This window comes from Astyanax mexicanus, chromosome 2 (genome assembly GCF_023375975.1).
Source record: "Astyanax mexicanus isolate ESR-SI-001 chromosome 2, AstMex3_surface, whole genome shotgun sequence".
Taxonomy (NCBI): domain Eukaryota; kingdom Metazoa; phylum Chordata; class Actinopteri; order Characiformes; family Acestrorhamphidae; genus Astyanax; species Astyanax mexicanus.
The window spans coordinates 44,406,211-44,419,899 of record NC_064409.1 but is presented as its reverse complement, the minus strand read 5'-3'; the positions used below and the strand labels follow the sequence as shown (position 1 = coordinate 44,419,899).

Here is a 13,689-nt window from a genome sequence, read left to right as displayed (position 1 = left end):
GTACACTGTACCAATTAAATGTTAAAAAAGCTAATATTCTAATGTGCAAATGTTTTTTTAGCCTAGATTTAATTCTGGTCATTTGTTTCTTAAATGAGATCATCTGATTGCCATAAAAACTGTTAAAAATGCACAAGCCCCAAAATATTCAGATCATTTTCTCTAAACATTACCTTGCACATACTAATGTTCTGCACACTGTCATTTGAGGCTTATGAATAAAACATGCGGTGTGTGAGAACAGTTTAGACAGGGGTGGGTGGATATTGAATGTGCAGCGGAGGGTGGGTCACAGAGGGTGGCTTTTAATTTGGGACTATGTGAGTGTCTCCGTGCGGTTTATCCACAAGAGAGTGCAGCGGAAAAACGAGTAGAAAAGTCTTTGATGTGCAGCGACACTGAAGGTTCTCTCGTGTAAATAATAAAGCTTTCATTCTGCCTCGCTCTCATCCACAGTCTGCTCATCTCGCCCACTCTCACGAATACTAATCGCTCCACTCATCCGTCAGTCAATCCCAAATTACCAAACCTACAGTTGAGTCTGGATCTCGGGCTGGATGTGAGGCAGTGATATTGCTGTGTGGAGTTTTGTGCCAAAACTGAGGAAAAACTTCAGAAGGTTTCATGCAGTCCTCCTGTGAGCATTTTGCTGATGAATTTAAGAATTAAGATTTTTGAACAACATAAGCACTTTAACTTTTGTTGTTTATTTTTTAATGTATGTTTGATTATGTGTGTTTGTACAGCACTATGACACTGCAATTTCCTTTGGGATCATTAAAGTGCTATCTTATCTTATCTTATCTTATAATACCCTTTTTACAATATACTACTTTACCAAAATATTAATAAGTACATGTGTCTGCTTTGTAAACAACGTACTTAAATTTTATATAAAATAATAATGTAAAAAAAAAGTAGTCTACGATAAAAAAGAAATACCCTTAAAACTTTAAGTAAATAGCAAACCAAATACAAAATATACTGCTTTTAAGACAGAATATTACTTGTCATTTTTTTTTATTGTTTACAAATATAGATAATATTATTGTGTATGATATGATATTGCACATGTTTTATTGATCCCTTAATAACACAATAATATATTGTGATATATAATGATTAGTGATTGAAATGGAATACAAAATGTTTTATATATATAAATATATATATATATATATATATATATAAAATGAATTTCGTTTTTCTACACATACTGGCTCATAGACATAAATGGGCTCTTCTTGCCAAGTAAATACAATGGTTATTATTGTGATAGGCCTAGTTAGTATTTACCATATTTTTCACACTATAAGGCGATCTTAAAATTCTTTAATTTTCCCAAAAATTGTCAGTGCGCCTTTTAATCCAGTTTGTTTTATGTATGAATTTTACAGGTTTGTCAGGTTGTAATGAACAGTAAAGCCACTTCACTGAAGTACAGCGTTATATAGGAGTTTCAGTTTAGTTCTCTAGCACTGAGGCTGAAGCAGTATTAACATTTGCCGCTAACCGTGCTAAGTGCTAGCTCTTTTTAGTACTACTGGCCTGTAGCCTGCTGCTAACCCCGGCTAGCACTGCTGGAGCACCATTAGAATTAGCTACTAACCAGCTAATGCTGCTGCACCCAGCCTTTCCAGTGGAAATCTGGAAATCTAAGCTTACTGTAAATAAACAGAAGTGCTTCACTCACCCAAATAAACAGTTTTCAGGGGAGAAATCTGTTTAGATTAACATCTAGTGCACATTTGACTTTAAAAGTATTTTTTTTTTTAATTAAAGTTTTGTTAACTTAGCTTAACTTTATTTAACATAGTTTCCCACCACCCAGCGGCAAGACCTGCTGAATTAGAAGAAAAACTAGTGACACTCACTAGTGTCACAAAATGTGCCTTATAATCTGATGCGCCTTATGTATATATAATATAACCTATATTTTCTAATAGATTTTCCTGCTTATGGAATTCTTTCTTTGCTGCTAATTCAGGTGGAAATGGAGTGTAAAGGTGAAAACAGATGTACCTTAACAGCGTAGTTGACGAGCGGGTCCTTGGCGTAAGCAGCGGTGTAATAGACAGCGTCTCCAGCCTCGCAGCAGGGCTTGCCCGTGGTCAGCCTGAAGTGGGACCAGCTGTCCGTACCGAAGCGCAGGTGATCTTTCTGGCCAGCCATAAAGCGGTCTTCACAGCGGGTGGCTAGTTTGCAGAGGGTTTCTGTGTGCAGGCTTCGGATGCGGCCCACCACCTCCTCCCAGCTGTCTATGCCCTTATAGAGAGCCTGCCTCTGGGGCTTCCCGCCACCTTCTCTTCCCCTGTAAATACAGAGAGGGATCTATTTTAACACTTACTCTACTCTGACATGCTAAAAGAATAGCTTGAGAATGCCCACACCTGTATAATGAGGCCTAATAGTGGGTATCAGATGAATGAGATACTTAATTTCCTATTTAAGTTATGAGGTCATGTAACAGTCCCCCATTAACAGTGTTATGTGTGTACATCACAAAAGGCGTTACCACCCACAGTGGACAGAACAGTGAGTGGTAATGATCGTGTCCAGTGGTGTCATATGTATTGATTTCTGTTTACACAGAAAATTTGACCCAATCACTGCAGAAGGGCCTTCAGGCACATCCTGCATGTCACAAGATGTGCCAAAAGTCATGAAACATGCGACTAGTCCACTGATATGTGGCATATCAGTAAATTTTGAGGGCATTCCTACCTTCCAGATGAGCGCCCCCTGGCTGTTAGGCTCTCTGTGCTGCGGCAGCCCCTCCGCTCCCCAGCTCGCCTCTCTCTGGCCTGTGCTGAGCCACTATTAGTCAGGCAGGACAGGCTCCGCCCCCCCGCAGGCCTCTCCAGGGAGTCTCCGGATTCGTCAAGCTGCCGGGCGTCTGAACTGAGGGAGGAGCTCTGACTGGCCGTCTCCCACGTAGAGTCCAGGTCGTACAGCGGGTTGGCCACGCTCAGGCTGGTGCCGCCCGGCTTGGCTTCACCCCGTGACCTTTGACCTGCAGGCTCTCTGGAGAGCGAAGGTTCCGTATGGGCTCGAGGAACAACTTTCTTAGGCAGCGGAGGAGGAGTGGCTTTAGAACCATGATCAGAACCCTCAGGCTCAGACTGAAGAGTGTCATCAGAGGATTTTGGGTGTCTAGGATGTTTCAGGGGAATCATACTGGCCCTGGACTGACCTGCAGAAAGAGATAAAAAGAGAGAAATATGAAAAAAAAAATCCTTTGACCATAAACATCAGAGATTTCGAAGTTTCTAGATGCATTTAAAGTTGAGTTCCAAAGAAACCCGAACCCTGACCAAGTATGGGGCTCGGTGAGCACAGACTGACCATAGAAAAGAGCAGGTATAAAACATCCTGGCTGCCTAAAGAAGAGAAGTGAGTAATACAGGGTGACAGGCTGATCTGAAATAATTAATCATTTAAAAAAAGAATTCTGGAAAACGGCATGCTGCCATTTAATTATCAGTGCATCACTACCTTAGAGACAGTATAGTTCTAATTTTACTACTTTTCTTTGTGTTTTAACTTTCAATAAAGCATTTGTGTGTTTACTTATATGAATATTTATATAGTTGCTGTCTAATGAAAACAACTCCATAATTTTCATTTATGCCTATTTTTAGTTTACTCAAGTGTCACCTACACATTGGTCAATAGAAATATTGCAAAATGACCTAAAATAAACACTTTTTACATTGACTTTCATTAAAAGTTAAGAAGGTTTTACCTATAAAGTTGCTGTTTTGGAAATATGTTTTTTTAATTGGACAGCGATGATAAAGTTTATGAATGTGTTTTAGATATATAAACCATTTTGTAGATTTACCCCAGAATCTATAATTTAATTATTTTATTTAATTACTGTTGATTTTATTTAATTGTTTATTTCGTTATTGTTTGTTCCCATTAAAGACTCCTAATATGAGAAAGAAAGGGAGAGAGGGAGAGAGGGAGAGAGAGAGAGGGGAAGAGGGAGATAATTAAAATTAGAAACGGACAGAAGAGACACAAATAAGACTAGCAAAGAAAGATCAAAAGAATTGTAAAACAATATATGGGAGAGTGAGGAAGAATGAGAGACAGGGAGCAGACAGACAAAAGGATAGAAGGATAGAGAATGAAGGAGAAAAAAGGAGAAAAAGACAGAAGAAAAAAAAGAGATAAAGACAGAGTGAGGCAAAATGAGAAACAGACATGGGATACAGAGGATAGAGAAAGACAAAAAGAAGAACAGGGGAGAGAGAAGGAGAGAAAGAGAGAAGAGAAAGGCAGAGATATAGACAGAGTGAGGCAGAGACATAAAAACACAGGAGACAGAGGGATTTTCACACTTGTTCCAATTTAAAGAAGGAAACAGTTCACAGATCAACACATCAATAGAAATACAAAAATAGTCCGTCTGTCCACCACAGAGCTCAGTCCATGAAAACAAGGCGTTGATTGTTGTATTCAGGCCCTACAGCTCTATCAATAAAACATTTAGGCGTGTAGTTGTGAAGCGTCCCGCTGAGCCGCAGACGTCCGGAGCTCGGTTTATGTGGGTAAAACTAACAGGAATGCCAATAGAGCAAGTCCTGAATTGATTTCCATTAAATTCTCTCTCTCTGTCTGTCTCTCTCCCCCTCTCCATCTCTGTCTCTCTTGGATTGAGTTTGAAGACTTTAGTTAACTCTGCCCTGATTCTGTGGCCTGCTGGGAAAGGACTGATGAAGAGCTTCTGCAGGAGAGAGCGAGAGAAAGACAGACAGCAGTACAAACACACAGCAGGAGTGTAAGGATAATAAAGCACTGCCCTGTTTTAGATTTCACTAGATTCTCTTCAGCTGGGACGAGAACAGAGAACAAGCAGATAATTATAATAGTAATGAAACAATACTCTGTGTGCAGGCTCCACTTTAGTTTGGAAAAACTTAGTGAACCAAGAAACTGACAAACCCCTCTACTCTGAGCCAGCAGCCCTTCACACACACACATGTACCTCCTTCTGCCCTGTCTTTCTGAGTGCATGTAGGTCAGGCATGCTCTGAGCATGACCACAAACACCATCAAAAATAGATCTACTCCAATGTGGCAAGTAATAAAGTGTAAGTACTTTGTTACTGTACTTAAGTACTCATTGAGCTCCATTGGCTACCAGTTGATGCTCGCATAAAATTTAAAGCTCTTACAATTTGCCTACAAGGTGATGACAGAACAGCTCCTTCCTACCTGCACTCGCTCCTGAAGGCTTACGCTACCTCCCGGCCGCTGCGCTCCTCCAATGAACGTCGCCTCGCTTTGCCAAACAAACATTCACACAAAGCAATCCAGACTGTTCTCATACAGAGTTCCCCAATGGTGGAACAAACTACCTTCCACTACCAGATCAGGAGAATGTCTCGCTATCTTTAATAAACTCCTGAAGACAGAGCTTCAAAGAGCACCTACTCTCCTAACACCTCTAACACACGAACTACTTCTAACCTCATTTCCTTCTTCCCCTCCTTCACTTCTCTATCCCATTATTTCCCTTCCACCTCCTTTAAGCCCTATCTAAAGATGTTTTTACCTTTAAACTTATATTACTTTTGTACTTCACTATTGTTAAGTCTCTTTGGACAAAAGCGTCTGTCAAATGTAAAGGAAAGTATTTGTATTTTACGAAAGTATTTCTGTCAATAAAATACTTTTTACTTCTACTCTCTTCATTTCACAAGAAATATCTGTACATTTTACACACTGCATAAAAATAAATAAATAAATAAATAAATAAATTGAAATTGAAAAAAACTTAAAAACTTAAATTTAACTGTTTTTCAATCATGCAACTTTTCATCACGTATTTAATCATCTATAATTACAAGCACTGCTTTTGGTATTAATATAGCTGTAGAGTTTCACCAGTTCAATGGAGTTAAATCAGTAATCCTGTGAGGAAGGAAGGAAGGAATCCTAGGAGTCATCATTTCACCAGTTTTCTGAATAAACCATCTCTCTACCACTTAAAAATAAACAAACGTGTGACGGTGCAGATGATGCTGCAGTTCTACCATGCCAGGTTTGTTCTAATCTATAAATTAATCTATAAAAGTAACAGCTTTTACCCTTTTGCTTGCGTACATTTACTTAAAGAAAAACCTAAATCAACACCAACTTATTTTTTTTAACTGAATTATTTGTACTTTTACTTAACCCTCTTGATCTACTTGACTCTCCTTAGAGCAGAGAGCAACACGAAGAAGAGATGTAGAAATTGTCATCACAGTGTAACATCACTGAACAGCCCATCTATAATCTGCCTTAATCCATCAAAGGGAGGCGTAATCTCAACACTAATCCCAATCTGCAGCTGCCTCAGATGCTCTTATAACTGGGACACTCCACCCAAAAAAAAAAAAAAAACTTTTTTTAAGTGATGAAGATTATTTCATCAAGGTAATCCATGGGTCTGCTTTTGGTGGGGATCAGTTTATCAGTAAATGTTTTATTGCTTTTACTAAATGTAGACAATTACCAAGGTTTGGTATTTGTAAAGTTAGATATGAGGCTAATGTTGCTAATAAGCAACCACACAAATTAGCATTGTCATACCGGCACCAAATTACGTCCATTTTCTGGTCTGTTTTCATAAACAAGGCACACTGGACTATAAGGCGCATTATGTGACTCTAGTGAGGAACAGGAGTGTTGCCATGTTTTCCTACTAATTCAGCAGGTCTCGCTGCTGGGGAGCGAGACCTGTAAAGATAAGCTAAGTGAACAAAATTGTAATTCTGCATAAAAACAAACAACAAAAAAAAAAACATCTCAAACATGTCAAGGCAGTCTGACATGTCAAACGAGCGCTGGATGTTAATCTACACAGATTTCTCTCCTGAAAACTGTTTATTTGGGTGAGTTAAGCACTTCCGTTTATTTACAGTAAGCTTAGATTTCCAGATTTCCACTAAAGCTTGAGCATTAGCATTAGGGGCTAACCGCTAGTGGTAATGCTAATGCTTCTTCAGTAGTGCTAGCCGTGGTTAGCAGCAGGAGGCTAATATACTCAATTCTGGATGGCCAAAGAGCTAGCGCTTTTTTTTTCAGGGACCCTGATCAAATAGATTTTTTTGTATAGCAAAATGCAATATTGACTCTGACAACCAAACTGTCTCAGGTACCTCATCCTCTTCAGACATTTAATTTCTTGCTGCTGTGAAAAAAATGGTGAGCTTTGTCTAGCTGTGCTGGACTTCCTTTTCTTTCTTTTTTGGGCACCTTTTGGCCAGCAGGGGGTCCCCTAATCCCTGAGGCCCCAAGCAATTGTGTGGTTTGCGTGGTGGTAAAATCCGCCCCTGGCTATTTAGGTTGCACAGCTATGTGTGAGGTACAAAAAGGCTACAGCGTAGATCAATTATGTTTGGGCTGAAGAGAGAAATCACCACAGCCTGAGTTACGATTTTTAAAGCAAATCATTTCAGGAATGTCCAGGAATTTCAGGAAACTCCACAGCCAGCTCCTTCACTCAGCTTCCATTTTAGCTTCAGAAGCATCAGCTCCTGCACACCACCAAGGTCAGAGTTTACTAACTACGAGCTGCAGAAACGTGTGAGAGTGAATATTAATGATGCCCTTAATTACCATCTAAACGAATGAGAGATTAGTGAGAGTGGAGCTGGAGGACCAAGCAGAGTCTGTTTAAAGATGGAGCTGCAGGAAATCAGGACAGAGCAGGAACTGAAGGACAAACAAGGTGGTAAAGAGAGTGAAACAGGCCGACACTTGCTGACTCTTCACAGCAGGATTAAGTTGAGGGCAAACTTGCTTGCTAATGGCAGGTAATGGCAGGAGTACCATTAGCATGAGATATTTTAAAGTAGGGCTGGATGATGTTTTTGATATTTAAGAAGTACACTGTCAGTATCACAGGATTGTCTAATTAATCAGAAAAATGGGAGAGCATGCATCTGTCAGATTCCATAACAGAAGTAGCTAGAAGTGTTCTCCTCCAAGCATGTTCAGTCATCCAATGACATTGAAGTTATATGTAAATATTAGCTTGTTGGGGAATTGCAGTTAGTGTAAGGGGATTAAAAAAGATCAAAATGACACAAAACAACCATTTGTTTTTAACACTAGATTTTTGTACCACATTTTTTTTGTTTCCACTACATTTAATAAAGGCTGCTTTGTCAGCTTTTTAACATTTGCCTTGTTTAGACCACCAGTGCAAAGTTTGGGCACAACTAGGCCTGTCATGACGATTACATTATTGACTTGTCATACAATAAATGGACATGAACTCAATCGTCTATATTGTCTATTGTTTTTATTTGTTTGTTTGTTCACATGTTTAACAGTGAACATTTTAGCCAGCCATGCAATGACCAATGCTTCAATAACTATTGCTTTATACAAACACAGTGTGGACTGCAGTATGGGTAAAAAAAAATATTTATTTGTTTATATCCATAATTCATTAATTTTTTGTCTTTAAAGGTGTATGACAAACAACAGGATCACAAACTGTCATTTAAATTCTATGTTTCACGTGGGATATGCATGTACATCAATATACGCAAAAACACACAATGCTTTCATGCTGGAAACAATAAAAAAATACTATCACTGCATTTCAGTCTATGTTTAACTAGCTCAGAGTAACTCTAGCTTCACAAGCGATGTCTGCGTTATAGCTCCACATGATGGAGCTAATCAAATAATTAGGGCAAACCTGTGGTGAAGAGTGACTGTAATTTTTTTTAAAACTGACACCAATAAATACATAACACACTATTGTGATATTACTGATATCGTGTTCAGTGTATCGTGGTAAAACTGTGATTCCCACCCCAGTCACCTTATTTCTAGAAATTAATAAAGGAATTCCTAAAACGTGCAATATTTTGTAAGTAATCATCTTGTAATGATGTCGATCAGTTTTTACTCTGATTATAAATTATGCATGATTTATAATGATGCAGTGAAATACAGAACAGTATGCAAGTCCTGCAGCTAGTTTTACCACAAACCCAACAACTTCCCGTCCTGTATTATCGCACATTAGTCTCTGTAGACCTTAGAACTATTGTCAGAATCCCCCTTGTGAGGTATCTGTATTCAAATGGAATTCCTCTATAAAGGGTCTATACAGACCTGGCAACCTATGACAGAATCTCTATCGGTAACGGCACACTTGCTTTCAGAGCAAAGAGGGAAGTTTATTGCCATAATGATCAAAAAATAGTTTTGGCTACTTGTGCATATGCAAATTTAACACCTGATGAGAACTATCATGCAGAATTATCACAAGATCTCGTCACAACCCTAGATAAAACCGTAAACTGCCCTAGACTAAAAACAGAACTATTAAACTTCTATTCTGTACAGATACCCTTACTGATAACAGTTTCCATCACATGCAGAAAATTGTGCTTTAATTAAGTGTTAATTAAAAATACAAGCATTTGAGAAAATACAGCACTCACCCTGCGCTCTAACTCTGACCTGGGAGTAACGTGTAGAGAGGGTTTTAAATCTTGCTGCAGTCTTAGACACAGTCAGCGGCTCAGTAAACACAACAGTTCCAGCAGCATGAGCCCAGGGCCAAAGACTTGTGGCAAATTGTGCCAAAGCCTCATAAGAAAATGTGCCAAAGCCTCAACTTTCCCCATCTTCTACTGCCAATTCAATTAACTACTTTCTGATTAAAATCGTCTCCTGGCTTTTTCTACTGCTGACACTTTTTTTTTTTTTTTTTTTTTTTTTTACAAATTATTTAAAGCTACACACATTTGTTTACACAAAAGTTTCGTGTTTATTAAAAATACAGACATAAATAATTTTCTTCCAGATTCCCTTGTGAGCTTTAAAATGTACTTAATGATTAAGAGTCAAATAGGTTTTTCAATTCTTTAATGGAGCTTGAAAACCTGTTGATTAAGTTGATTGCCAGGGTTTTAAAACTATTACTGTCAGATATATATATATAAACAAATACATAGATTTTTAATGACAAAAAGCACCTTTACGTCAACAATGCAGATAAACATACTACATCCTGTAGGTTATTACTACACTGCTGAAGCTAACATCTTCAAAACTGCACATGGCCTACAGTAACTGCCCCTCTCACAAGGTAAAAGCGTGCTATAAAAATATAAGTAAACAATTTAGTGATTCAATCGAACTGCCTTAGTAAGATCAGTAAATAACACTGAGAAAAAGCATAGCATAGAGAAAAAGGGAAGAAAAGATCCTACCTCCTCTGTGCCACCCTCTCAGTCCAGAGAGTTTAGAGAGGAGCTAGCATAGTTCACACACTCTCTCCACCAGTGCTCAGAATGTACAGAAGACAGAGACAGACAGAGTGAGAGAGCAAGCCCTGCACTGTTCAAGCTGTACTTGAGACTGAGTCAGGCTCTTCCTCCCAACACTGTGTGTATATGGTTGCCTGTGTGCATTAGTGTGTGTGTGTTTGTGTGTGTGTGAGAGAAAGGGAGAGAGAGCAAGAGACTGAGGGCAAGAAAGATAGAGGGAGAAGAAAGCATGTGCTTGCATGCATGATATCAAGCAAAGCTAATAGAAAGTGAATAACTCTTCTGCACAGTCATACAGTGAACAGGGGAGGATTCCCACACTGAGAGGATCTGCAAACGAAGCCTGAGAATCCACCCAGCCAAACCCACAGCTACACACCCTCTCCACCCAGATTAGACCTGTTCTCCAGAGCTTTACTGCCTGAATTAAATCAGATAGGATGTGGCAAAATGGCTTTAGGTTTAAGGCAATATAAACAACATTAACATCATTAGGTTTATTTTCAACTATGTAATTTGTTATTTTTAATAAGTAAGTCCCGATCCCGAGTCATTCCATATTGAGTATCTGCTGATACAGAGTTCCAATTCGATAGTATGGAAATGCGGTAAAATATACATATTACTACTGAAAGTGACTAAATTTTAAGCACAAAATAAACAAGTACTAAACAACCATATAAATTAATACCAGTTAAAAAAGCATTTTTCTTAAATATATAAAAAAAATAAAAATGTCAATTCGGTGACATCAAAATTAAGATCAAGATTAATTTTTCAGATGCTGCTAGTTCTATTTTTTTTGGGAGGGAGATGGTAATAATAGTGTAGACCAATTTAGACTAGATTTTTTACTGTACTATAATAGAGTAGTCTTGATGCGTTTTAAATTAGAATATTTTATTAAGTTACTAATTTTCTGAGTTTAGCTTTAATGGAAGACAAACACAAGTGTAGCTGCCCAAAAACCTTCCTTAACTCGACAATGCAAGCATTCTCAGTGAGTCTATAGTGAACTCATGGAGTAACAACTTAACTTGTTACATTTTTGATAAACCAGTGATCCTGATGTTCCGCCCGATTTCCGATCACATGGTCGGATCGGGGATATCCCTAATTTTTTATGTAGAAAATGTTTCCTTCCTTCGTTTTCTTTCTATTTCTAATGTTTAATCCTCTCATAAGGAGTGCAAACGAGAACAACAAAAGGAATGCTCTCCCTCACTCTCTCTCTCTCTCTCAGAACATCACGGCCTGTAGCTGTTCAGAGTGGCAGGTTTGGCCTAAAATCTGGATTTTTCCTCTGTTAGCATTTTTCTAATAAAACGGAACCGGCACCTTTCTGGTTCGCGAACCAAATTTTAAACCACAGCATTTTTTTTACCAAAAGTAGGTTCTGGAACCTTTGCAGTGGGAACCGAAGAATACTAGGTTTTCAACACAAACTGTTATTGCATCTGTTCACCGCTGCTGTGCTACGCTCTCTGTTAATAATTTATCACATATTTACATTTATTCATACGCTGAAATCTGAAATCTAGTGCATGTTTGCATGTAGACAATTTAGTTTCATGCCTTGTGTAGTTCACTGTGTTCACTGAGTTTTCGCCACTTTTGATATGTAAGAAAAAGATGTAGGTAGTGTAAGAAAAAAAATTATATTGTATTATGATTGTATTGTATTATGTTTTTCAAAAACAGAGTATTTATTTTTTCACAGTGGTTTATTTAGTGGTGTATTTAAACTCCGCCCACTAGGTGACAGTGTTATAATCTGCTATTAGATTCTACTGTTCTAACTGCTGAAAAAGTAAACTTTTCTGTTATTCAGATTTTATACATATAATAGTGCCTTGTTCACAGCATCGCAATATATTGTCATAAATTGAATCATAACCACTGTATACCAATACAGAGCCTTACTTTTATAAACAGAAAATTATGTTTTCGTGTGTCGGGGAGGCTAAAACGCACAAAAAAGCCTCAACATTTAAAAATATCAGTATGTGTGTGAACAAGCTCTCAAACTTGTGGCTCTTGTTCTTACTGAGTGCGCGTACAGTGAGTGAATGTGTGTGAGATGTTTTTCAGAGGGAGAGGATAATCTTTCTCAGCCATTATATAGATACAGACATGCCCAACAAGCTTTACTCAGACATAAATCAAAGCTCTTCTACTCTCTGTTTTCAACACTGATATATATTACAAATAAACGTAAACTGCGAAAGCCTCTGAAAAGCATGTTCCACTTTACTGTGTTTGTAACTCTTTTTGTTTAAAGTAAACACAGTCCAACAGACTTACGAGAGATCACTAATGTCTATTTAGAAAGTATCACGCTGAATGATTGGGAGAGAGATGGGAAAGAGGGAAATAATGCGGTCTGGGACTCCTGGACATGCAAGTCTGGGTGGGATTCTCATCAAAATCGTCCTGTCCTCTGAAAGACCTGCCCTCCTCTATAATGTGGTGGAACAACAGATAATTTGCTCCTTACCACTGTGACTCAAAAAGAAATGACAAATGACTATAAGGAGTACTACGCTTTTTAGATCAGGAGATGTCACACTAGAGCACCAGCATCTTAAATAAAAAACAATATTGTATTGGGGTCTGAAAAAAACACTAGTGGTTATAGTATCCAATTAGATGCCAGCACCCTATTCTTATGTTTAATAGCACATAGCACAGGAATTTAGATCGAAAACACTACAATATTTTGTATCCAGGCATTCCTCCCTCCTCTTGTTCATTTGCAGATCCAAGCTGAGGTGCCTGTTAGCATTAGCAGATGCTCATTTATATTTGTGAACTTGTGAACATTTTAACTTGTGAACATTTATACCCATTTAAATGCAAAAAGGATAAATGTTGCAGGACTTGGTCAGGCAAGTGGAAATACATGTAAAATGTTATTACTGTGGATTTTTGCTTTTCTCACACATTTGTTTTCTATTTTACACGCTGTGTGTTTGTGTGTGCACATGTGGGCTCTCTTGATAATGCTTATGTACTGGTGCATGCTTGGTTAGTGTTCGCTGAGATGCTAACAGACCCAAACCGAGACCCTAAGCAGGTCAGGGTTAGAGCAGCGATGCTAACAGACCCTAACCGAGACCCTAAGCAGGTCAGCTGAGATGCTAACAGACCCAGAAACCAGACTTGGAAAGGTTAGAGCTGAGACGCTAAAGGACACAGAGGCCTGGTTTTAAAAGTTTGGAGCGAGTTAACGAATATGATAGTGTTTTTTTTTTGTCATTTACTGCATATAAAGCCTTAATGCACAGGGAAGAGAAAGAGTGAGAGCATAAATGGAGGGAAGTGCCTTTTGTATAAGACTCTATTATAGTGAAGAAAAGACACATTATCACCTAATGAAATGAGAGAGCTGAAC

The 13,689-nt window shown here is 38.4% G+C and overlaps 1 protein-coding gene across 5 annotated transcripts in view; it reads right to left on the bottom strand.

Moving 5' to 3' along the window:
* Positions 1–13,689, bottom strand: part of peak1 (pseudopodium-enriched atypical kinase 1) — a 154,903-nt gene that overhangs the window by 8,654 nt on the left and 132,560 nt on the right. For all 5 annotated transcript variants that reach the window (XM_049474338.1, XM_022671638.2, XM_049474340.1 and 2 more), the window contains 2 exons: positions 2,725–3,193; positions 2,023–2,311 (listed from right to left, as the gene is read on the bottom strand). In XM_049474338.1, the coding sequence (XP_049330295.1) occupies positions 2,023–2,311; positions 2,725–3,193 (758 nt within the window). The remainder of the gene's footprint in view (positions 1–2,022; positions 2,312–2,724; positions 3,194–13,689) is intronic.